The 25,683-nt window shown below is 45.5% G+C and overlaps 2 protein-coding genes across 6 annotated transcripts in view; one reads left to right on the top strand and one right to left on the bottom strand.

Moving 5' to 3' along the window:
- MRPL17 (mitochondrial ribosomal protein L17) overlaps positions 1 to 9,101 on the bottom strand; it is a 43,226-nt gene extending 34,125 nt beyond the window's left edge. The window contains exon 1 of the mRNA XM_033950775.1: positions 8,785 to 9,101. Coding sequence (XP_033806666.1) covers positions 8,785 to 8,958 — 174 coding nt within the window. The 5' untranslated portion in view covers positions 8,959 to 9,101. The remainder of the gene's footprint in view (positions 1 to 8,784) is intronic.
- ZNF410 (zinc finger protein 410) overlaps positions 9,075 to 25,683 on the top strand; it is a 224,336-nt gene continuing 207,727 nt past the window's right edge. For 3 of the 5 annotated variants that reach the window (XM_033950774.1, XM_033950770.1, XM_033950768.1), the window contains exons 1-2: positions 9,133 to 9,283; positions 21,384 to 21,434. In XM_033950774.1, the coding sequence (XP_033806665.1) occupies positions 21,402 to 21,434 (33 nt within the window). In that variant the 5' untranslated portion in view covers positions 9,133 to 9,283; positions 21,384 to 21,401. Of the gene's footprint in view, positions 9,284 to 9,318; positions 9,536 to 21,383; positions 21,435 to 25,683 lie in introns of those variants that run through there. The other 2 variants (XM_033950772.1, XM_033950769.1) reach the window with 2 other exon arrangements.

Here is a 25,683-nt window from a genome sequence, read left to right as displayed (position 1 = left end):
TACCACTACCAGGCACTTGGTGAACACTCTGGGAAATGAAGCCAGGCCGATGGGTAGTACTCTGTATTGATAATGCAGATTCCCCACCCGAAATCTGAGGTATTGACGGGAAGAGTGTAAGCCTCCTTGAGATCCAGAGAGCATAACCAGTCGTTCTGCTCGAGAAGAGGATAAAGGGATGCCAGGGACAACATTCGAATCATTTCTTTGATTAGAAATTTGTTGAGAGCTCTGAGATCCAGAATGGGCCGCAGATCGCCCGACTTCTTCAGAACAAGAAAGTAACGGGAGTAAAACCCCCTGTTCTGCTGTTCCAAGGGAACTGGTTCGATGGCATGGAGACGAAACAGAGCTTGAGCTTCCTGAAGAAGAAGGGCGGTCTGGGATTGATTGGAAGGATACTCTCTTGGAGGAAGCTCTGGTGGAACCTGAGAGAAATGAAGAGAGTATCCTCCCCTGATGATGGTAAGTACCCAGAGGTCGGATGTAATTACATAGAAACATAGAAATAGACGGCAGATAAGGGCCACGGCCCATCAATTCTGCCCACTCTAATGACCCTCCCTATTTATCTTTGCGGATAGATCCCACATGTCTATCCCATCTGGCCTTAAAAACTGGCACGCTGCTGGCCTCAATAACCTGGATTGGAAGACTATTCCAGCGATCAACTACCCTTTCAGTGAAGAAGAACTTCTTAGTGTCACCGTGCAGTTTCCCGCCCCTGATTTTCCACGGATGCCCCCTTGTTGTCGCGGGACCCTTGAAAAAGAAGATATCCTCTTCCACCTCGATGCGGCCCGTGAGATACTTGAATGTCTCGATCATATCTCCCCTCTCTCTACGTTCCTCGAGTGAGTAGAGCTGCAACTTCCCTAACCGCTCCTCATATGGGAGCTCCTTGAGTCCCGAGACCATCCTGGTGGCCATTCTCTGGACCGATTCCAGTCTCAGCACATCCTTGCGGTAATACGGCCTCCAGAATTGCACACAGTACTCCAGGTGCGGTCTCACCATGGATCTATACAGTGGCATAATGACTTCCGGTTTGCGGCTGACGAAACTCCTGCGTATGCAGCCTATGATTTGCCTTGCTTTGGATGAAGCTTGCTCCACTTGGTTTGCAGATTTCATGTCTTCCCTGACAATCACCCCTAAGTCTCTTTCCGCTTTAGTTCTTGTCAGGATCTCGCCATTTAGGGTGTAAACCTTGCATGGATTTCGGCTCCCTTTTGATGGAGCTAAAGAGCCTGAGAGAGGAGGTTCAGCGCTTAAGGAGCATCCGAGACCTTCATCGATGGAGTCATCCAGGAGCTGTCTCAGATCGCTGAACAGGAACCTGACAAGACCACCCTGGGAACACCCATAGCATCCAAAACAGCCACCTTGAGACAAACTACCGGAATGCAGGAAGTGGTTGGAGACGCTGACTCCTGGCAGTTGGTGACTTCCTCCACAAGAAAATGCAGAGGACCTAACTCTGTCTCTTTTTCCCCCATTCAGGACAGCTCAACAACGACACCTCATATCGCCCTGAGGAACAGATATCAGCTGCTACAGGAAGGTCCGGAGAAAGAGCTACAAGTAGTTGTTCAGCAGACGGTTCCAACTCCGGAATCAACAGTACAGCCCACCCCTAAGAAGCGCAGAGTGGTGGTCATCGGAGATTCGCTCCTGAGGGGCACCGAGGGACCAATCTGCAGACCAGACCTACAATCAAGAGAGGTCTGCTGTTTGCCAGGGGCCAGGATCCGGGATGTCACTGCTTGCAATGACAGACTCATCAAGCCCCGAGACCACTTCCCCATGGTTCTAATCCACGTCGGAACCAACGACACCGCAAGGAGCAGCCCAGACAGTATACCTGAAGACTTCAGGGCCCTGGGGGAGAAGCTGAGGAGGATGGATGCGCAGGTAGTCTTCTCCTCGATTCTCCCAGTGAGGGGCAAGGGCAGAGCCAGAGAGGATCGAATACAAAGGGCGAACGACTGGCTGCGAGGATGGTGCAAGGAGATGAACTTCGGGTTTCTGCACCATGGAGAAGCATTGCAAGGACTACAGGGACACGACGGGCTACACCTAACCAGAAGAGGGAAGAATGTCCTTGGACACCGCCTAGCCCGCCTACTCCACAGGGCTTTAAACTAGGTAAGTCGGGGGAGGGTACAGGCACAAACAACATACCAGGCGAACTAAAATGCCAATACATTTATGAGGCTGAGGAAAGTAGACACCGAAATTCTGGGTCAGGGGTGAGTGCACACACTTTTGAGTCGGGAGTAGGGTCACATCATATTTATGGGTCACATTGTAATTCCGGGTATAGGGGGAGTACACACTGTAGTTCTGGGTATATGGGGAGTACACATTGTGGTTCTGAGCCTCAGGAAAGCACAAATAACACAAACAATGCTAAAGGTGTTCAAATAGCTCAAACAGGAATATCCCCACTGAGACATAACAAAAATATAACATGGAGGGCTATGTACGTCAACGCACATAGTTTAGGAAACAAGATCCTGGAATTGGAAACAGAAATAAGGAATGCCGACCTGGATGTGGTGGCGATATCCGAAACCTGGCTCACAGACTCCCACGGGTGGGACATGGTCATACCGGGTTACAACTTGCTTCGCCGGGACAGAGAGGGTAGGAAGGGAGGGGGTGTAGCATTATATACTAAAGATGACATTAAGGTCACGAGAATCTCAGATGTCCAGTATACTGGGGAATCCCTTTGGGTTAATTTGGCCAGAGGAAAGGACAAATGCTTGTATCTTGGCGTAATTTACAGACCCCCAAGACAACAGGATGACCTGGATATGGAAATAATCGAAGATATAGAAAATATCACCTTGCGTGGGGACACAGTATTGCTAGGTGACTTCAACATGCCTGATGTGGATTGGGTTACACTTACCTCTGCTTCCGGCAGCAGCAGGAGGCTATTAAACTCTATGAAAGGAGCAAGCCTCAGGCAACTGGTGTTGGAACCGACAAGGGATCAGGCAATACTGGACCTGATACTTACCAATGGAGAAAGTGTCACAGAGGTCTTGGTGGGCAACACATTGGCCTCCAGTGACCACAACATGGTATGGTTCAATATCAGGAAAGGTTTCACTAAATCTACTACACTAACCAAAGTCCTCAAATTCAAGGACACAAATTTTAAAGAAATGGGAGACTTCGTTCACCAGGCGCTACAAAGCCAAGAAGAAACCGATAACGTGGAAGACATGTGGTCGACTTTGAAAGCAACCATACAAGAAGCAACAAACCGCTATGTAAAATCAGTAAGTAAACGGCGAAGGAACAATAAGCCACAGTGGTTTACTGCGGAGATCTCAGACCTGATCAAGGAGAAGAAAAAAGCATTCATCTCTTACAAACAATCAGGAAAGCAGGACTCTAGAGCAGACTACCTGGCCAAATCAAAAGCCGTCAAAACAGCAGTCAGGGAGGCTAAATTCCTCATGGAGGAGTCTCTAGCAAAGAACATCCAGAAGGGAGATAAATCCTTCTTCAGGTATATCAGTGATAGAAGAAAAAACTCAGGCGGGATTGTACGTCTTAGGAAACCAGACGGAGACTATGTGGAAAAGGATTCGGAAAAAGCCCAACTATTAAATGAATACTTCTGCTCAGTCTTCACCCGAGAAGCGCCAGGGCTCGGCCCTCAGCTACAGACAAGGGTTGGCTCAGTTGACCCGTTTAGTAACTTTGAGTTTACGCCCAGCAGTGTCTACGGTGAGCTGTCAAAGCTCAAGGTTAACAAAGCAATGGGGCCGGACAACCTGCACCCCAGGGTGCTTAGGGAACTGAGTGATGTCTTGGCGGAGCCACTGTCCGCGCTCTTCAACCTCTCCCTTAGTACAGGCAGCATCCCGTTGGACTGGAGAACGGCTAACGTCATTCCACTCCACAAGAAAGGCTCAAAGATGGAGACAGCAAACTACAGACCAGTGAGTCTAACATCGATAGTGAGCAAACTAATGGAAACTCTAATCAAACACCAATTAGATAAGATCCTGGATGAGGAGAATCTACGGGATCCCCGACAACATGGATTTACTAAGGGGAGATCCTGCCAATCCAACCTGATCAGCTTCTTTGACTGGGTAACGGGGAAGCTGGATATTGGGGAGTCCCTGGACATCGTGTACCTGGACTTTAGCAAAGCATTCGATAGCGTACCACACCGCAGGTTACTGAGCAAGATGAGTTCTATAGGATTAGGTAACACATTGACGAAATGGGTTGGGAGCTGACTTGGAGGTAGGCTCCAAAGGGTGGTGGTGAACGGCACCCCCTCCGAAATGACGGAGGTGATTAGTGGAGTACCACAGGGCTCAGTCTTGGGCCCAATCCTATTCAACATCTTTATAAGAGACTTGGCAGAAGGGCTTCGAGGTAAAATAACATTATTCGCCGATGATGCCAAACTGAGTAATGTAGTGGGCAAATGCACAACAGATGAAGATTCAGTGCCCGACAACATGATGCACGACCTACTCCTACTGGAGCGATGGTCTAGGACATGGCAACTCAACTTCAATGCCAAAAAATGCAAAGTTATGCACCTGGGCAGCCAGAATCCATGCAAGTCTTATACCCTTAATGGCGAGATCCTAGCAAAAACGGTAGCAGAACGAGACTTGGGGGTAATCGTCAGTGAGGACATGAAGTCTGCCAATCAAGTGGAGCAGGCTTCGTCCAAGGCAAGACAAATCATGGGCTGCATACGAAGGGGTTTCGTCAGTCGTAAGGCGGAAGTCATTATGCCATTGTATAGATCCATGGTGAGGCCCCACCTGGAATACTGTGTGCAATTCTGGAGGCCGCATTATCGCAAGGATGTGCTGAGACTGGAGTTGGTGCAAAGAATGGCCACCCGGATGGTCTCGGGACTCAAGGATCTACCATACGAAAAACGGCTTGACAAATTACAGCTATACTCGCTCGAGGAGCGCAGAGAGAGGGGGGACATGATCCAGACGTTCAAGTATCTTACGGGCCGCATCGAGGTGGAGGAAGATATCTTCTTTTTCAAGGGTCCCACGACAACAAGAGGGCATCCGTTGAAAATCAGGGGCGGGAAACTACGAGGTGACACCAGGAAATTATTTTTCACTGAAAGAGTGGTTGATCGCTGGAATAGTCTTCCACTACAGGTGATTGAGGCCAGCAGCGTGCCTGATTTTAAGGCCAAATGGGATCGGCACATGGGATCTATTCACAGGGCAAAGGTAGGGGAGGGACATTAAGGTGGGCAGACTAGATGGGCCGTGGGCCCTTATCTGCCGTCTATTTCTATGTTTCTTTGTTTAAATATTCTAACTATTTCTGCAAACTGCCCCCCAAATGTTATGAAAACCACACCGATCCACTTCAAAGCCAACATGTTGACATGGATTAACTTCCTACTATCCACAGGAAATTTCCCACCAGAGCAAGGCCATATTATGATAACCCCAATCATAAAAAACGCGAAAGAACCTCCTAACGCCCCATCTAACTACAGACCGATTGCAAGCATCCCGCTATTCACCAAAATAGCAGAAGGGGTGGTAAAGGCTGAACTTACCACATACCTGGAAAAATTCAACATCCTAAGCGACAATCAATCGGGCTTTCACGCGGACCACAGCACTGAAACCATTATAGCCTCCCTACTCGACCACTTGCACACACTCTTTAGTCAGGGCTCCAGCGCCTTGATCTTACAACTTGACCTGAGCAGTGCTTTTGACCTAGTCGACCACACCATTCTCCTAGAATGCCTGGCTCACATCGGCATCTCCGACCAGGTCCTCAACTGGTTCCACGGGTTCCTACGAAATAGATCCTACAGGGTACTCAAGAACGACGCTTTCTCATATAGCTGGGATAACTCCTGCGGTGTTCCGCAGGGCTCCCCATGTCCCCCACCCTGTTTAATATCTACCTCGCCTCCCTGGGAAACCTCCTACATAACCTCAAGCTCAAATTTTTCATCTATGCAGATGACATTACAATAGCCATCCCACTAACTAGTTTCACACCAGAATTACTCGCCTACATTACAAGCATACTCAATCAGATAGAACTCTGGATGCTATCCTACAGACTAAAACTAAACCCTGACAAAACAAAATTATTCTTAGCACCCCCAAAGACAAAATCAAAGACACCACAATTCAAGTGAAAGGAATGGTTTTTCCCCTCGATCAAACCTTAAAAATACTGGGAGTCACACTAGACAAACATCTATCCCTAGAAAATCACACCGATCTCACAGTCAAGAAAAGCTTCTCGGTGCTCTGGAAACTTCGCACCATAAAAAAACACTTTGACGACACCTCATTCCGCCTACTGGTACAATCCTCCATTCTCAGCATACTGGATTACTGCAATATCATTTACTTGAGCTACACGAAGAAAACCATCAGAAGACTAAAAATGATCCAGAACACCGTGGTCCGCCTCATTTTCGGCCTGAACAAATGGGAACACATCACCCCTTTTTACCACCAACTTCATTGGCTGCCATTCGAATCTAGAGTCCTATTCAAGTTCGCCTGCTTCTGCTACAAAACAGTATTTGGTCTATCGCCAAGATACATCAATCCACACTTCATTCTGAATTGCACCTACAAGAAATCCCGCAGAATTCAGCTGTTCACCTTCCCCTCCCTAAAACTGTGTCATCTAAAAAGATTCCACGACAAAACCTTCGCCTTCCAGGCGGCTAAGCTAAACCCATGGCTAGCCCAAATGGTGCTAGAGGCCCCTACCTAATTCAGAAAATTACTCAAAACTCACCTATTCCGCGAACAGGACCCCTAACCCCCTTACTCCCACAATAAACCGACACCCGCCCCCACCCCCTCCTACCACTCTTCCCCGTCCCCCGCCCCTATTTGGTCTCTCTCTCTCTTACCTTCCAACCTAACCTTCTTCGTTGCTAGCAACTCTGATAAAATGTTGTAAATCCGCGTGTCATTTCGGATCTTAATTAATTGATGTGAACCACCTAGAACTCCTTGGGTATGGCGGTATACAAGAATAAAGTTATTATTATTATTATAATTGATTAGCACAGAAGCCTAGGGTTACCAGATGTTTGGATTTTAGAAGACTGTCTAGGTATCCGTCCAGGTTTTGAAAAGCTGTTGAGATCAGAACTGAGTCTGGAGTACATCTGCGCATGTGTGGATGTAAGGAGGTGATGTCACATGTATGTGTGCAATGTCATCATGCCGCAGATGCACTCCAGACTCGGAGAGAAGATTTGTGTAGGGCTGGGGTGGCGGAACAGGGCGATGCCACACATTCTCTTTTTCCAGATGCAAAATCTGGTAACCCTACACAGGGATCCCTACCGCCTAACATTTTTTTTCGAACACCAGGCCCCTTTTAGAAAGCCTTTTCAATTCAATGGACTCCCATGGCTTTGTAAGAGGGTCAATTAAGCGGGAAAATTGGTTACTCTGTCCTTCTACAAATAATGTACTCACTCAGCTGCCCCTCACTATCTATCCCTTTGTTCCTTCCCATGAACTCCACTCAGCTGGTAAGTGTCTTTCTGTTCAACTTACAACTCCAGACTCCGTCCCTTCTACCCTGCTGTGCCGTATGCTTGGAACAAGTTGCCCGAATCCCTACAGCGGGCCCAGTCTCTGGCAGTGTTCAAGGCCTAATTAAAAGTCCACCTCTTCAAGAGTGCTTTCGGCTTCTAACTCCTCTCACCTTGGGTTCTGCATCTCCAACCCTATATGTCAGGTTTGTCTATCCAAGTTAGATTGTAAGCTCTTCCGAGTAGTGACTGCCTATAAATGTCAAAATGTACAGCGCTGCAAAAGCCTTTCAGCGCTATATAAGTGATAAATAGTAGTAGTACAGACAATCCCCATTCTATGAACATCCGACTTATGTCGGACTCATACTTACAAACAGGAGGGGGTCCTGTTTTACCTTCAGTGTCCCAACGTTCTCCTCTCCCTCCCAAGTTCCAACGCAACCCTCTCTCTCCCTCCTTCTATTCTGTTCCCCAAGTAAGTGCCTCCCTCCAGAAGGTTTACCTTCCAGCCGCAGTTGTTTCTTTGCACAAAGCCATGGGCAGCGACTCCTACGCATGTCTCACGGCTGAGCTGGAAGCCTTCCCTCTGACATGAAAGGAGCTTCCTCTGATGTCAGAGGGAAGGCTTCCGGCTCAGCTGCAGGATGCACATAGGAGCCGTTGCCCACGGCTTTCTGCAGAGAAACGACTGTAGCTGGAAGAAGGAGGGAGCAGGCCAAAAGAAGGTAAATACCCACCGGAGGGAGGAACATACTTGGGGCACAGAATGGAGGAAGAGGAGTGCATTGGGACGAAGGAACACAAACTTTGGACAAAGGATGGAAGGAAGGAGAGAGGGGGGCATGAATTTGGGACACAGAACGAAGGGAGGGGAGCATAATCCATGGTATGGAAGAATGGAGGGAGTGAGGGAAAGAGATGCTGATGTGGGTGTCTGAGTGAGAGGGAAAGACAGATGGTGCTCTTTGGGAGATGAAGAAAGGTGAATTGTTGGCAGAGAGAATTATTGGACATGGTGGTGGGAGAGAAGTGAGGTAGAGATGAATGGGGATGAAAGGAGTAATGTGGTGGTGGCGAAGGAACCGTTGGATGGATGGAAAGGGATGCAAGTGGGGCCTCAAGGAGGTGGAAAAGGTGCGAAGAAGACTAGGATCCGAGTTACATACAGATTCAACTTAAGAACGGTTTTAAAAAACGAAGTCGGGGACTGCCTGTAGTCTCACCCGCTCTGCATAAATCTGCAGCTCATCAGCCCGGGCCCAGGTGGTTTCGATCCTCTCGTGTCGGACCAGGCCGGTGAGAAGGTTCCGCAGCATGTCGATCCTGGAGCGAGGCCCGAGCCCCATGTGCCGGGCCACGCGCCCATGCGAAATCAACACAGCGCCGCAAAGACGCATAACTGCCGCCACAACCGCCGATCCACCAGACGGACGTGATGCTGACGTCGTGCGCCGCGCACCGGATGTGACGCGTGTTGCTCAGGGAGTTGAGAAGCCGGGTTGGCTAGAAAGGCGCCTGGAGCTCTCTTATGGTCACAGCCTGCACGAAAGCTCCGTCACCGGCGGTGAAGCTGTGAAGGGATTTTAGGGGCAGCCGGCGTTCCAGGAAGCATCTCACTGTGCTGACGCAGAGGAGGCTGAACCATTTTTGGTGCGAAGGACCAAGTTCCTTCTCTTCTGCTGCCAGTCCCTCCCTCCCACCATTTCTAGCTTTATATTTACGGTCAGTGTAATTGTTTGTTTACATAGGATATTCCCACACCAGCCAGTAAAACTCTCAACAACGGATGTGGAGCAAAAAGGTTGTTTAAACCTATGTTAGCAACAACTATTAGACAAGAGTAGGTGGTTGCCTAGGCAGTAACAAGCTTATTGGGAAGGGGAATTGGTTCTGTCAGCCACCCAAACACAACAATCATTATGCACTTTTACCTACAAGAAAAATGAGGAGTTTTCAAATAGCCCAGTTACCTAGGTAAATGCCTTCATTATTTACAACATCCCTCCCTTTTTACACCCCCCCAAAAGTTTAATATTTAAAGGTGTGATTTTATTGGTGGTAGGAGGGATGGGGAGCAGACCATGGGTCTTGCAAGTTTTTTTTCAATCTCCTTCAATTCTTTACGAACTACAAAACCAAGAATTTCTCAATTGTATAAACTCTCTTTTCCTTCACATAAAGCAGTGTTTCACAAACTTTCCAGCCAGTGGCACACTAAATCTAGTGCCCCGGCCAAAAAGCACCCAGAAGTAAGCGGACGTCGACACAATGATGTCACGTGCATGCGCAGAGGCCCATCTGGCTGCGACTCGCTTCAGTGGAGGTATCCGAGAGGTGCGGGGAGCGGAGGAGAGACATAGAAACATAGAAAATGACGGCAGAAAAGGGCTATAGCCCATCAAGTCTGCCCACTCTATTAACCCTCCCTAACTACCCTCCTAGAGATCACACTCAGGTGGCGATACCTTTACACTGCCCTCGTAGAGATCTGACGTGGGCATCCCACTTATTCTTGAAATCAGGCACGCTGTTGGCCATGATCACCTGCACTGGGAGCTTGTTCCAATGGTCAACCACTCTCTGTGAAGAAATACTTCCTGGTGTCGCCATGAAATTTCCCGCCCCTGAGTTTCAGCGGATGTCCTACAGGACGTGCTTCTCGCAGTCAGCCAGCGTGGATGACTCTTCTCCTCGCCAGTGTGTCACGGCACACAGTTTGCAATACACTGACTTAAAGGAACAAAAGTCTTAGGTTATGTTTCCTATTCTTTTACATACATCTTTACTTCAATTTGGAATAAACTTCCTGTTGAGATTAGAACTACTTTTTCTCTATATACATTTAGAAAGTTTTTAAAACATTACTTTTTCAACAATCAATACATGAGTAACCTTACTGAGGATTTGGAAATGTGCTCTTGCTATGTCAATTAACAGATCCTTTAAATTAGCTTCTGTTTCCATCTCCTCATTTCTTTATGTTAACCTTGCAGATCTCTATTGCACAACCTTAAAAAGAAAGTGGTTGTGGCATGGGGTCCACTTGCTTTAACTCCCGCAGACTTCACAGATCCTGCTTACCCCAAGTATCATCATCTTACCTGTATTGGTAGCATGGAATATTGCTACACCTTGGATTTTAGTCAGGTATTAGTGACCTGCATTGGCTACCATAAGAATGGGCTACTGGGCTTGATGGACCAGAAGGCTATTCTTATGTTCTTATGTTTTTACCTCTCTCCATCGGGATCTGTGATGTGCACATGAGTTAAAATGAGGATCTGTAGAGTGAGCAAGATCCGTGAGGTCCATGGAAGCTAAAAAAATGAGGATCCCTGGGGACCCCACTTCAAGGCCGCTTTATTTTCAGGCCATGTACTTTTAGTTCGATGGGGTCCATGGGATCCTCGTTTTAATTTCTACCCTTGCTGGTTTCCTTTGTAGTTGGGGTTATTGGTGCTGAATACTGCATGAATTTCCTGCTGTCTCATCTTAGCTCTCCCTTTTGTTGTGCCACAAATGCCTTCTACCTGGGTGCCTCATGGATCCTGTGGAGCTAAAGCACACTGCCTTAAAAAGAAAGCAGGTGTGGGGCTGGCAGGGATCCTTGTTTTAACTCCCACAGACCTCATGTAGCCCGCTGTCCCCCGAGGTAAGCAGATTTTTAAGGACGTGCGGTAGAGATCCATGGGCTCCACAGGATCCTTGGTTTTCCCAGTCCCTGTATCGTCTCCCTACTGCTTCTTTTCTTCAAGCTGAAGAAGGGACAACTCCCCTATGAGGGAAGGCTAAAGAGACTAGGGCTCTTCACTTTGGAGAAAAGACAGCTGATGGGAGAAAGGGAGGTCTATAAAATCATGATGTAGGGCAGGGGTGTCAAAGTCCCTCCTCGAGGGCCGCAATCCAGTCAGATTTTCAGGATTTCCCCAATGAATATGCATGAGATCTATTTGCATGCACTGCTTTCATTGTATGCTAATAGATCTCATTCATATTCATTGGGGAAATCCTGAAAACCCGACTGGATTGCGGCCCTCAAGGAGGGACTTTGACACCCCTGATGTAGAGGTACTGTCCTGGCATTGTCCTTGATGATAAAAGGGGCATGAATTTGGTATACCATTTTTTTGTGGGTACAACCAAAGCAAAACTGAAAGGAATGATAGTAAGAGCGACGAACCTTTTTGTGAGGCAAGTAAGTAAAACTAAGAGGAAAAGAAGGCTGCTTTGGTTCTCAAAAGTAGTAGATGAGAAGGTAAGAAATAAGAGGTTAGCTTTCATAAACTACAAAAGATCGCGGAAAGACTATCATTAATTCAAAATACAGCAGTTAGACTGATTTACGGATTGAAAAAATATGACCATGTAACGCCGTTTTATTATGAACTTCATTGGTTGCCTGTGGAGGCTCGGATTTTGTTTAAGCTGGGCTGTTTTTGTTACAAGGTTCTCTATGGCTCAGCTCCAATTTATTTGACTGATAGCTTTATTATAGCCCTACATAAAAATAGTAGAAAAACACATACTTTGTTTAGTTTCCCACCTGTAAAGGGTTGTAAAAGTAAGAAATTCCTCAATCATGTTCTAGCATTTCAGGCAGCTTCTCATGAAAAGGAATTTCATTCATTGTTGCTTTCTGCTGATTCTTACAAATATTTCAGGAGAAAATTGAAAACCTATTTTTTCCTTAAATATTTGACTAATTAATCCATTCTTCTATGTAATATGTTATAATTAATAATTTTTTTTAAACCGCATAGAACTTTTGGTAATGCGGTTATGTTGAATCAATTTTTATTATCAAATAACACAAAAACACAAACCAACAAACAAGAATCACAGTTACAAAGAAAATAATCAGGTACATAAGATCGGATTCAACACCCCACCCACCCCACCCCCACCCCAAACCCCCTGAGCTGAAGAGTAGAAAATCCTAGTGCAGTAGGCTTGGACTCAGATAACCCACTGCCAAAGATAAAAGGTAAACTCCAACACTGAGAAGAGAAAAAAAAAAAGGGTGGGAGAAAGAAAGTGTACCTGGTGCCCTCTCAAAAATGAAACAAGCTCGGGTCACAGAGAGAATTACAATAAATTCAGGATGTCACTTCGAGCCCGTGAAAAAAGGTAAGAATCCCAGATCCGAAGAAACTGGCGTTTTCTTCGCAGGCTAAAAGACGCATCCTTCCGCTCCAACAGCAGCAGAGCATGCAAACGATTCCTCCAAGCCCAGAAGGAGGGCAAGGTATCTCCAATCCAAACAGTCAGAATCACCTTCTTCCCCAAGACACCCACCCTTCTCATAAACTGCCGCTGACCCGAATCAGATAAACAAAAGGCCTCATATTTGTCCAGCAGGAGACCAGCTGCAGAAAAGGAAAGTGCCTTACCAAAAATGCGCTCCACATAAGATAAAACCTGTCTCCAAAAAAGTTTAATTTTCACACAGGACCAAAAGGCATGGATAAACGAATGGGGTTGCTGGAGACACTTGGGACACAACGGAGAATCCGTATAACCTGAATAATATAACTGACTTTTCGTAAAATAGCCTCGATGAATTACCCTAAATTGACACTCCCGGAGATCTGCATTAACAGACACTCCTGGGATTCTGGAAATTAAGGAAGGGAGATCCAAAGCGTCCCGAGCCATCCCCAAATCTTGACACCAACGAGCATGGAGTGCAGCACGATCAGCCGGACCCAACCAATGCTGGAGATCTTTATAAAGACCTGAAACCGTAAACCCAGTCTCCAAATAGGGATCCAGTAGTGTCGCAAATCTGTCCTCAATAGGAAACGCCAAAGCGGCTCAGGGGAGAGATCGAATATAATGATGAAGTTGCCGAAACGCAAAAAAAATCACCCACAGAAAAAATTCCAGACCGGACTAGAACATCCCAGGACATTAATGAACCATCAGCCTGGAGAACATGAGCAAGCAGCGTATAATCCCGAGAGGCCAGTTTACGAAAACAAGCATTCTCACTACCAGGGCTGAATTGCAGATTCCCCTGGTAATGCGGTTAACAAGTACAATGTAATGTAATGTAAAAAGAGGAAGACAGACAAAACTATCTGGAAAAGTTAAGAGAGGCTAGGAAGAAGTGCCAATGTGGCATCATGAGACTCAAAGGTGAAGGGGAGAAATATGTAGAAGCTGATAAAGAAAAGGCTGAATTGCTTAACAAATATTTCTGTTCTGTGTTCACGGCTGAAGTGCCGGGAACAGGACCACAGAAGACAAACATGAACAGGGCTGGAGGAGTGGTAGACTCTGATTGATTTTCAGAGGGTTGAGTTCGTGCAGAGCTAGGTAAAATAAAAGTAGAGAAAGCTGATGGTGTACATCCGAGGGTGCTGAAAGAACTTAGGGAAGTTCTGGTGGCTCCACTGACTGATCTTTTCAACGAGTCTGTAGAGTCGGGAGTGGTACCGGAGGACTGGAGAAGGGTGGATGTGGTCCCTTTTCACAAAAGTGGAAGTAAGGAAGAAGTAGGGCATTACAGGCCAGTAAGTCTGCCTTCTGTGGTAAGCAAATTAATGGAAACATTTTTAAAACAGAGAATGGTCAAGTTTATGGAATCCTATGGATTACAGGACCAGAGGCAAAATGGATTCACTAGAGGTAGGTCTTGTCAGACAAATCTGATCAATTTCTTTGACTGGGTGACCAGAGAATTGGATAGAGGATGTGCGCTAGATGTGGGGTATTTAGATTTTAGCAAAGTCTTTGACAGTGTTCCACACAGGTGAAAGTGGTGCCCTCAGAATGGGTCCCAAAGTGACGGGCTGGGTTGAGAACTGGTTGAGTGGAAGGCAACAGAGGGTAGTAATCAATGGAGATCGCTCTGAGGAAAGGAATGTTAAGATAGTAACATAGTAGATGACGGCAGATAAAGACCTGAATGGTCCATCCAGTCTGCCTAACCTGATTCAATTTAAATTTTGTAATTTTTTTTCTTATTAGCTATTTCTGGGCAAGAATCCAAAGCTTTATCCAGTACTGTGCTTGGGTTCCAACTGCCGAAATCTCTGTTAAGACTTACTCCAGCCCATCTACACCCTCCCAGCCATTGAAGCCCTCCCCAGCCCATCCTCCACCAAACGGCCATATACAGACACAGACCGTACAAGTCTGCCCAGTACTGGCATTATTTCAATATTTAATATTATTTTCTGATTCTAAATCCTCTGTGTTCATCCCACGCTTCTTTGAACTCAGTCAGTTTTACTCTCCACCACCTCTCGGGAGCACATTCCAGGCATCCACTACCCTCTCCGTAAAGTAGAATTTCCTAACATTGCCCCTGAATCTATCACCCCTCAACCTCAAATTATGTCCTCTGATTTTACCATTTTCCTTTCTCTGGAAAAGATTTTGTTCTACGTTAATACCCTTCAAGTATTTGAACGTCTGAATCATATCTCCCCTGTCTCTCCTTTCCTCTAGGGCAGGGGTGCCCAACGCGTCGATCGCGATCGACAGGTCATTCGCTCAGGCGACCCCAGTCGATCGCACAGCAGGTTCCCTTCTTCCCTTCTCTTTTTTTCCCCTCCTGACTGGCCCGCCTCTTAAAGAACGCTGGCCAATCAGAGTGCTGGAAGGGCGGGGTGAAGGTCGGTGGGGGACGGAGCTCAGCGCATCACAAGAAATAGAAGCGCCTGTAATGATTGAGGTAAGAGCGAGGCCTAATGCTGCCCGATATACAATTAAAAAAACCCCAAAATCGGCCTCCCAATCAGTGGCGTACCGAGGTGGGGGGGTCCGCCCTCGCACCCGCCCCGGGTGCACGGCTTGGAGGGATGCACAGCCGTCCGGGTCCTCCTGCCCTTCCTTTCCACTGGTCTGCGCACGGGGCTCGCACCCGCCGCCCAAATGGTGCTGTTGGTTATCGCGAGACTCGCGGGAGTTGACGGCACCATTCGAGCGTCGGCGTGGGACCAGGCAGGCGCAAGCCCCGAGCGCAGACCGGGGGAAAAGAAAGGCAGGATGACCCGGACCTGGCCGGCTGTGCACCCCTCCAAGCCGTGCACCCGGGCGGATCGTCCCCCTTCTAAATCCACTTGTCTTTTATTCAGTTCCACTAATGAGCATTGTGACAGGCAGTTCTTATGGGGCAGTTCTTGGAAGTATTTCTTTGTTTTTCTGTGCCTAAGTATTCTATTAATTTAACTTCCTTATTCCTGTGGGGATCTCCAAAGGGGACGAATGGGAGACGGCCGGTGGCAGGTGGTACTTTAGCAATTCTTACAGGTTGCCATAAGCCTCAGGAGCTATCTTCCCTCTGCTGTGGTCTTGCCCCTCCTCTAAGTCAGAGACAGGCTTGGGGCAGAGGGAAGACAGCTCCTGAGGCCTATGGCAACCTGCAAGGATCGGTAAAGTACCAGCGATCCTCTCTGCAGACTGCTCCCTGCTGGAATTAGGTAAATGGATGTGGGGAGGGTAGGCCTTCGGGGGGGGGGAGTGCAGGCCTTCAGGGGGGGAGTCAACCTTTGAGGGGGAATGTGCAGACCTTCAGGGGAGGTCAGGCCTTCGGGGGAGGGGGGCTGTATAATAAAAAAATATTTGAACATAAATACAAAGTACACTCGGTGTGTATATATATATATATATATACAGTATATATATATATATATAAATAAATATATATATGTTTAGCATTTTTATTGTTGGTAGATCATTTTGACTTGGTCATTTTAAAAGTAGCTCGCAAGCCCAAAAAGTGTGGGCACCCCTGCTCTAGGGTATACATATTCAGGGCTTCCAGTCTCTCCTCATACGTCTTCTGGCGCAAGCCTCCTATCATTTTCTTTGCCCTCCTCTGGACCGCCTCAAGTCTTCTTACGTCCCTTGCCAGATACAGTCTCCAAAACTAAATACAATACTCCAAGTGGGGCCTTACCAATGACCTGTACAGGGGCATCAACACCTTCTTCCTTCTACTGATTACGCCTCTCTTTATACAGCCCAGCATCCTTCTGGCAGCAGCCACTGCCTTGTCACACTGTTTTTTCACCTTTATATCTTCGGACACTATCACCCCAAGGTCCCTCTCCCCGTCCGTGCATATCAGCTTCTCTCCTCCCAGCATATACGGTTCCTTCCTATTATTAATACTCTGCATTTCTTTGCATTGAATTTTAGTTGCCAGGCATTAGACCATTCCTCTAACTTTGCAGATCCTTTTTCATATTTTCCATTCCCTCTTCGGTGTCTACTCTGTTACAAATCTTGGTATCATCTGCAAAAAGGCACACTTTTCCTTCTAACCCTTCAGCAATGTCACTCACAAACATATTGAACAGGATTGGCCCCAGCACCGAAACCTGAGGGACTCCACTACTCACCTTTCCTTCCTTCGAGCAACTTCTATTAACCACCACCCTCTGGCGTCTGTCCGACAGCCAGTTTCTGACCCAGTTCACCACTTTGGGTCCTAACTTCAGCCCTTCAAGTTTGTTCAACAGTCTCCTATGAGGAACTGTATTAAAGGCTTTGCTGAAATCCAAGTAAATTACATCTAGCATATGTCCTCGATCCAGTTCTCTGGTCACCCAATCAAAAAATTCAATCAGGTTCGTTTGGCACGATTTACCTTTTTTAAAGCCATGTTGCCTCGGATCCTGTAACCCATTAGATTCAAGGAAGTACACTATCCTTTCTTTCAGCAACACTTCCATTATTTTTCCAACAACTGAAGTGAGGCTCACCGGCCTGTAGTTTCCTGCTTCATCCCTGTGACCACTTTTATGAATAGGGACCACATCCGCTCTCCTCCAATCCCCAGGAATCACTCCCGTCTCCAGAGATTTGTTGAACAAGTCTTTAATAGGACTCGCCAGAACCTCTCTGAGCTCCCTTAGTATCCTGGGATGGATCCCGTCTGGTCCCATCGCTTTGTCCACCTTCGGTTTTTCAAGTTGCTCATAAACACCCTCCTCTGTGAACGGCGCAGAATCTACTCCATTTTCTCGTGTAACTTTGCCAGACAATCTCAGTCCTTCTCCAGGATTTTCTTCTGTGAACACAGAACAAAAGTATTTGTTTAGCACATTTGCTTTCTCCTCTTCACTCTCCACATATTGGTTCCCAGCATCTTTTAGCCTAGCAATTCCATTTTTCATCTTCTCCTTTCACTAATATATCTGAAAAAATTTTTGTCTCCCTTTTTTACATTTTTTAGCCATTTGTTCTTCCGCCTCTGCTTTCGCCAGATGTATCTCTCTCTTGGCTTCTTTCAGTTTCACCCTGTAGTCCTTTCTGCTCTCCTCTTCTTAGGTTTTTTTTATATTTCACGAATGCCAACTCTTTCACCTTTATTTTCTCAGCCACTAGGTTGGAGAACCATATCGGCTTCCTTTTTCTCTTGTTTTTATTGATTTTCTTCACATAAAGGTCCGTAGCCATTTTTATCGCTCCTTTCAGCTTAGACCACTGTCTTTCCACTTCTCTTATGTTCTCCCATCCTAACAGCTCTTTCTTCTCCCATTGCATTAAAGTCCATACGTTTGAAATCTAGGACTTTAAGTATCGTGCGGCCGTTCTCCACTTTAGCCGTTATATCAAACCAAACCATTTGATGATCGCTACTTCCCAGGTGAACACCCACTCAAACATTAGAGATACTCTCTCCATTTGTGAGGACCAGATCCAATATCGCTTTTTCCCTTGGTTCCGTCACCATTTGTCTGAGCAGAGCCTCTTGAAAGGCATCCACAATCTCCCTACTTCTTTCCGATTCCGCAGACGGAACATTCCAGTCCACATCCGGCAGGTTGAAATCTCCCAACAGCAGAACCTCCTCTTTCCTTCCAAACTTTTGGATATCCACAATCAGATCCTTATCAATTTGCTGTGATTGAGTCGGAGGTCTGTAGACTACACTCATGTAGATAGAAGTTCCATCTTCTCTTTTCAGAGCAATCCATATCGCTTCTTCCTGTCCCCAGGTCCCTTGCATTTTGGTCGCTTGGATATTGATCTTTATATAGAGAGCTTCTCCTCCACCTTTTTGACCATCTCTGTCCTTCCTAAAAAGATTATATCCCGGTATGTTTGCATCCCAGCCAAGTGATTCACTGAACCATGTCTCTGTGATAGCGACAATATCTAGATCTGCCTCTAACCTCAGAGCTTGCAGATCATGAACTTTGTTGCTTAGACTGCGAGTATTTGTGGTCATCGCTTTCCAGCTATTTTTCAGCGATAATCTCCTTTTTCGTATGGATTTTTGTTTCGTTTCACTTTCCGTTGCATAAGGAGAGGAATGGCCTGTAGGGAAAAGGAGGTATTGATGCCTCTGCATAAAACTCTGCGGAGACCTCATTTAGAATATTGTGTAAAATTCTGGAGACCACACCTTCAAAAAGATATAAACATGATGGAGTCAGTCCAGAGGAAGTCTACTAAAATGGTCGATGGTACATCATAAGGTGTATGAGGACAGACTTAAAAATCTCAATATGTATACTTTGGAGGAAAGGCGGGAGTCCAACATCTTCCATTCAAATGTAATGCTTTTTCCATGAAAAGAAGGCCTAAAATTTAACCATCCCATTACACTTACAGGTATTACTCTTCAGACAGTCACTACCATCAAAATTCTAGGGGTCATATTCGGTTAGAAACTGTCCTATCATGATCATATTAGCAGTATAGTCAAATCAACATTTTTCAGGTTACGGCAAATTCACTCAATTTCTAAATGGTTAGAATCAAAATCCTTAAATATATCAATCCATTCACTGATCATTTCTAAAATCGATTACTGTAACGCCTTATTCAAGAGTATTACTCAAAAAGAGATCAGTCGTTTACAGCTAATTCAAAACACCTCTATTAAAATTATCATGAACACAAAAAAGTTCGACCATGTCTCAACACTTCTTAAAAAATCTCATTGGCTCCCAGTATTGCATAGAATAATTTACAAAATATGTCTGTTATCATTTAAGGCCCAACTCCATAAGTCTCCAGCTTTTATCGACAGGATTCTAATTCCCAACGCTTCCACTAGAATTCTTCGATCTAATGACCAACATTTGCTAACTGTTCCATCACTTAAAACCATTAATACATGAAGACAATACATTTTTTCTGTCATGGCCTCCCAATTGTGGAAATTCTTGCCAAGGGAGGAAAGAAACGTTGGTAGATTTAAGAGTCAGTTAAAATGTTTTCTTTTTAAAGATGCATTTGACTGCTAGACATTGTAAAAACACCAAAACTAAAGCAAAATCCATCCTTTTTTAAAAAACAAAACAAAAACCCCTCCTTTTGTAATTTTCCTTGATTGTCTCATCTGCCTCCAGTTATTGTATTTCTATTTATTTACCCTACTAGTCCCGTCTGTTTTGAAAGTCATGTATTTGTTATATAAACTTTTTGTTCCCCTATGTACTGTTATAAAATATTTTTAGAATTGTACATCGCCCTGAATATATGATAGGGCGATTAAACAAATTTTAAATAAACTTGAAACTTTCCCTCCATCTCCCTTTACAACCCCACCTTTATCCATTCTTTGCCTTCCCTTTACCCATGTCCAATATTTGTCTTTGGTCTTCCTGTTCTCTCTCTGTCCAGAATCTTCCCTCCTTCCTCTTCACTCTGTGGTCTCAGACTCTGACATCTCTTCCTTCCCTTCTCTCCATCCCATGGTCCAATATCTCTGCCTCTCCTCTTTCCCTCCCCTTCACCCTGTGAATGGAGACTCTGTGGCCCAACATTCTCCGTGTTCTATGTTTCCCCTCCCCGCCAACGATTCAGCATGTCTTTTTCTTGCCCCCACCTACCTTTTCCATGTCTGGGTTGAACAAACATCTCCCTATCTTGAGGCTCTCTCATGTACCTTACAATGCAATTTTCCCTTTTGGAGTACTGACAGCGGCAGCATTTCACATTAAGCTGCTTGTGTCCCAGGGACTCTGTTGCTCCCCTGCAAGAATATGAAGTACATCAAAGGGGTTGAGGTACAGCAGAGAAAAGACTCCCTGGGGCTATTGCAGGCAGCTTAATGTGAAACGCTGTTGATGGTCTTGAGGGGAAAATCACATTAAAAGGTACAAGGGATCTAGGGAGTTGCTGAATCGAAGAGGGGGGAGGGGTGAGAGAGTGAAGAGGGTTACTTGAGAGAAGGGAGCTGGCCACTGTGGGGACCAGTTGAAGCATGATTTTGGCATCCTTTAGGCTTGGTGCCCTGAGTCAGTGCTCACCTGGCCTATGCCTTGAGCTGGTCCTACTCAGCGATCTCTGAGAGAGACACACAAACACATTTTAAGGTAGACAGGGGTGGCGAACAGAAGGAGGCTTGAGAGAGAAGGAGATATGCTGAACTTGGGGGTGGAGAGGGGTGCTGAACCAACTGAGGGTGGGAAGACTGTAGGGGAGTCTTGACTTATGCATGGGTTATAGCAGCTTTGGTCATTTTTCATCCCCAAACTGCATTCGACCTATATGAGTATATGAGGTAAACAATACGTGAAGCCTGGCATAGTTAAATTAACTCATGTTTTAAGAAATATACTGATCTAATAAAATTATCACAGTCTGCCAAAAATGCATTGAAAACTAGTGAGACAGACATTAACTTCTGTTAACCATGTTTGCAGCCTGGCTCTTGGAGTTTTTGATTTCTGAGTTTTGGAAAATGGCAGTTACCATATTATGCAATTTATTTTTGACTTTCCTGGCTTTACACAACACTTTTATAAGAGGAATTTGTACTGAGCAACGTGACAATTATAAACTACCATAAGTTGGATATTTGACAAATTTTGGTTTTTTTTCTCTGATTTTCCATTTTTCAAACTTGTAGGTACTCGAATCTGAATCGATGTTATCGGATGAATTAGAATCCAAACCAGAGGTGAGGTGGTGCAAGATGGCACAGTTGACAGGTCTTTGGTGGGGGAGGTATGACTTGCCAAGTTTAGCTGTTTTCTCTCGATCTATAAATACCAATATATATGCACTGTTTGAATTTGGGCAAAATATTTTGTTGGTCATAAGACATTATAACATTCCATACAAACCTTCAATCACCCTCCATTCTGCAAACCACCTCCTTTTTTTGTATTAGTAGAATTTTTGTTAAGTTGTTTTATACCAATGCAGTTGTAAAAATGATCATTAGAAGCAACAGTATGTAGATAATCACATTACAGTATAACAACCCATTTGAACACGAACCCTCTCCTCCCTCCGTCCTTTCTATATCAACCAAAGATTCTCATAAATATAGTGGGTCAACCCATGGGTTCCTTCAGGTAAACCAGGGGTGCACAACTCCGGCCCTCGAGGGCTGTAATCCAGTCGGGTTTCAGGATTTTCCCAGTGAATTTGCATGAGATCTATTTACCTGCACTGCTTCCATTGTATACATATTGATCTCATGCATATTCAGTTGGGAAATCCTGAAAACCTGGCCTGGCGAGGGCCGAAGTTGTGCACCCCTGAGGTATACCCTCTTTCCCAAAAATTGCCCTCCTTTCCCACCAATCCTTATCCAATATGCACTTCAGTTGAAATGAGTCTATTCTGCAGTCTTGTCAAAGCATTATTTTCAATGATCAGTAACTCTTTCAAGCTCCACAACCACCAAGAGACTCTGAGATCAATCTTTGAGGGTGGGATCATCATATTGCTTCCAATAAACTGCAGTAAGGCACATTCTTTTCAATCTCTGTTGTCATTTATGGCCCTGTATAACTCCCACACCCAACAAACACAGTTTAGGGCAAAACTGAAGCATTACTTGTAAGCCCTTAGCAAGCCTCTGAATCACTGCCCCTAAAATTGCTGTATCTTTATGCAAGACCATCAAATATGAAAAAAGGAACCCCTCTCTGTATCACAATGACAGCAGAGGTCTGACATCATATCTGGGAACATAGACTTTAATACGAACATAAGAATTGCCATACTGGGACTGAATGAAGGTCCATCAAGTACAGTATCCTGTTTCTAATAGTGACTAACCCAGGTCCCAAGTAAAATAGATTTTATATTGCTTATCCTAGGAATAAACAGTGGATTTCAACAAACCATCTCAATAATGCCCTATGAATTTCTCTTTTAGGAAATTATCTTAACCTTTTTTTAAACCTTGCTAAGCTAATTGATTTCACCACATTCTCTGGCAACGCATTCCAGAGGTTAATTACACGTGTGAAGAAATATTATCTCTGGTTTGTTTTAAATCTAAGAGCATAAGAATAGCCTTATTGGGTCAGACCAATGGTCCATCAAGCTCAGTAGCCCATTCTCACGGTGGCCAATCCAGGTCCCTAGTACCTGGCCAAAACCCAAGGAGTAGCAATATTCCATGCTACCGATCCAGGTCAAGCAGTGGCTTCCCCCATGTCTTTCTCAATAACAGACTATGGACTTTTTCTCCAGGAACTTGTCCAAACCTTTCTTAAAACTAGCTACATTATCCGCTCTTACCATATTCTCTGGCAACGTGTTCCAGAGCTTAACTATTCTCTGAGTGAAAAAATATTTCCTCTTATTGGTTTTAAAAGTATTTTATCCCAGGACAAGGAGGCAGCCTATTCTCACATATGGGTGACGCCATCAGCAGAGCTCTATCTTTTTCATCTTTTCTTCGTCAGATGGCTGTTGACTTGGATCTTGAGGCCGGGCCAGTCCCCGAGTAGGTGGGAAGCCTGGCTCGGACCACAGGTAGATTCTTTCTATCGCCTTTTATGTGGCTGGTAGAAAGAAAAACCCAGATGCCGGATCTTATAGTCAAAATCCACCAGGTTTATTACTGTGCTCATAAAGAAAGCAGAAAAAAAATAGATAAGATTGTATGTTTTTATTGTTTAAATGGTTGTTATTTGTTCCCCCAAGATTACTATTGTTAAACGCATTGAATTATTTGATATTGCGTTCAAATTAAAATTTTAATAAACTTGAAACTTGAAACTTAAATTGGGCAAAGGTTGCCCCAATGTCTTATGGTGCAAGCTCCCGTATCTTAGTCCAGATCAGCTTGCACAGTGTTATGGGGTCAGAAATCAAATTGTTCTTGACAACAGAGTAGAAAGGCAAAATCATATGCAAATAGCAAAGCAAAACAAAAAAATGTCCTTAGTTGCCTTACTGACCCTCACTTCCCCTCCTAGGGAATCGCTGGCAGTTCCCAGCTATTGTTTCTTTTCACTCTCCCAGTCGGGCATGTCCTGCACTGGCACTTGAAGTGTTCACTTAGTTCTCTCAGTCCCAGTAGCACTCAGTTAATAACTTTGGTTTTTCTGTTCCCTTGGTATATCTGTTTTCCACACCGTTCCCTCCCAGGGATATGCACAGTTCTGCCTGTGGAACTGTGCAGGGCAATCCTCCCTTGTATAAGGTCTCCAGTCCCCCCCCCAATTATGCCTTTTATCTCCCTTCTGGGTTTCACTTTTATAGGGCATGGAAGAACACACTTTAAACCACTATTTTCCTTGAAGGGGCAGAGCTGCCTCTGCCCTGCTCTCAGCCTTGCCTTAACTTAGGAGTTGCAGTAACCCGGACTGGATTTCTTCTAGGCAGGAGGGAATCCTTCACATATCCCTTCCCCCTATTTCCATGTCCTCCCCAAATACATTCTCTTCGGGAACACTGCTCATCTCCCATTCCTCATTCAGGGACTCAAGGCTGTGTTCCCCTGCATTCATCTCCAGCTGTTCCTCCCATCCCCCTCTTTGCCTGCCTGCTAATTCTCTAACAACGTTTCCTCTCTGAGGGTAAACTCCCAGGTCTCCCTCCCATGACTTGCTAGGCAAGGTACTGTACCTCCCAGGGATTACACTTCCCCTCCTGCTGGGCTGGCCTCCTGACAACGTTCGGGGCTGGGGAACAGGACTCCAGTGGAAGCTGCAGTCACGGCGTGTGGCTGGGCTCTCATGATTAGAGCCACCTGAGCTTCCCCGATTACTCTCTTTGCTTCCTACTTGAAGCTGTTTGGTCGGCACACCCCGAGGGCTAACTCCACCCCCTCCTGGATTGGTTTTATGTTTCTGGGCTTGAGGAAAGGAGTAATAGGGGAAAAAATCAGTTTGCAGTGCCCTCCCCACTTTGCTTTTGGGTCGTGCCATAACCTGCCTTTTCTCTTTCCCTCCTGGCTGAGCCGGCTGTCCGTGCTCCATGCCAGGTTTTGCAGGGACCAGGGCTATGTGCTGCAGGAGTTTAGCAGTCCTTTTCACTGGGACAGGAGCTTCCCTGTCACAATCTTCAATTAGATGCTCTAAGGAGTATCTCGAAGTCATGCATCTATCTCAACCTCCGTCAGAGTCACTTAACCTTCCTCTTCACAAGCTTTTATCTCAGACTTTTGCCAGATGCCTGGAGACTCCTTTTACCATTCCAGCTGTTCCAGGCAAATTGGACTCTAGGTATAAAACTCTCCATCGCAAGGGGTTTGAAAACTCACAGTTATCTCATCAATCCCTGCTTGTGGAGTCATCCTTAAAGAGGTCCCATCCTTCCAAGGTGTATGCCACCGTTCCTCCTGGAAGGGAAGGGAAAACTATGGACAAATTTGGACGTCACATTTATCAAAATTCTATGATGTCCTCTAAAGTCCTCAATTATAATTTCCATTTTATTACTTATTTGGAGTTCCTCATAACTCTTTTATCTAAATTTTTGAGTTATTTGGATACTCAAAAATATTTTGAATTTCAAGAAGTCATTGCTTCTCTATCACAACTCAGTTTACTCAGTCATCTTATGATGCCTTCGAGTTGTCTGCCCTGGTGGCTGCTTGCTCTGTAGCAATGCGTTGCCTTGCCTGGCTTCGTACCATTGACATGGACCCTAATCTTCAGGACCACTTGGCTAATATTCCTTGTGCAGGCAATGACTTCTTTGATGAATCTATCAAGGCAGCCACCAAGAAGTTGTCTGAACATGAAAAATCTTTCGCTTCTATTGTCAGACCTAAGCCCAAGCCAACTTCTGCCAAGTCTATACGTTCTCCTCCCATTTACCAGAGGCATTTTGCTCCAAGGGCGGCTCCTTATACTCGCCCCCCAGCCTCAGAAGCAACAAAGAATTGCAAAGGGACTTGAACAAACTAGGGGAATGGGTGACGAGATGGCAGATGAAGTTCAACGTTGAGAAATGTA

Source organism: Geotrypetes seraphini, chromosome 7, assembly GCF_902459505.1.
Source record: "Geotrypetes seraphini chromosome 7, aGeoSer1.1, whole genome shotgun sequence".
Lineage (NCBI taxonomy): Eukaryota > Metazoa > Chordata > Amphibia > Gymnophiona > Dermophiidae > Geotrypetes > Geotrypetes seraphini.
Note: the sequence above shows the minus strand (reverse complement) of the source record. Positions and strands in the feature narration are given on the sequence as shown.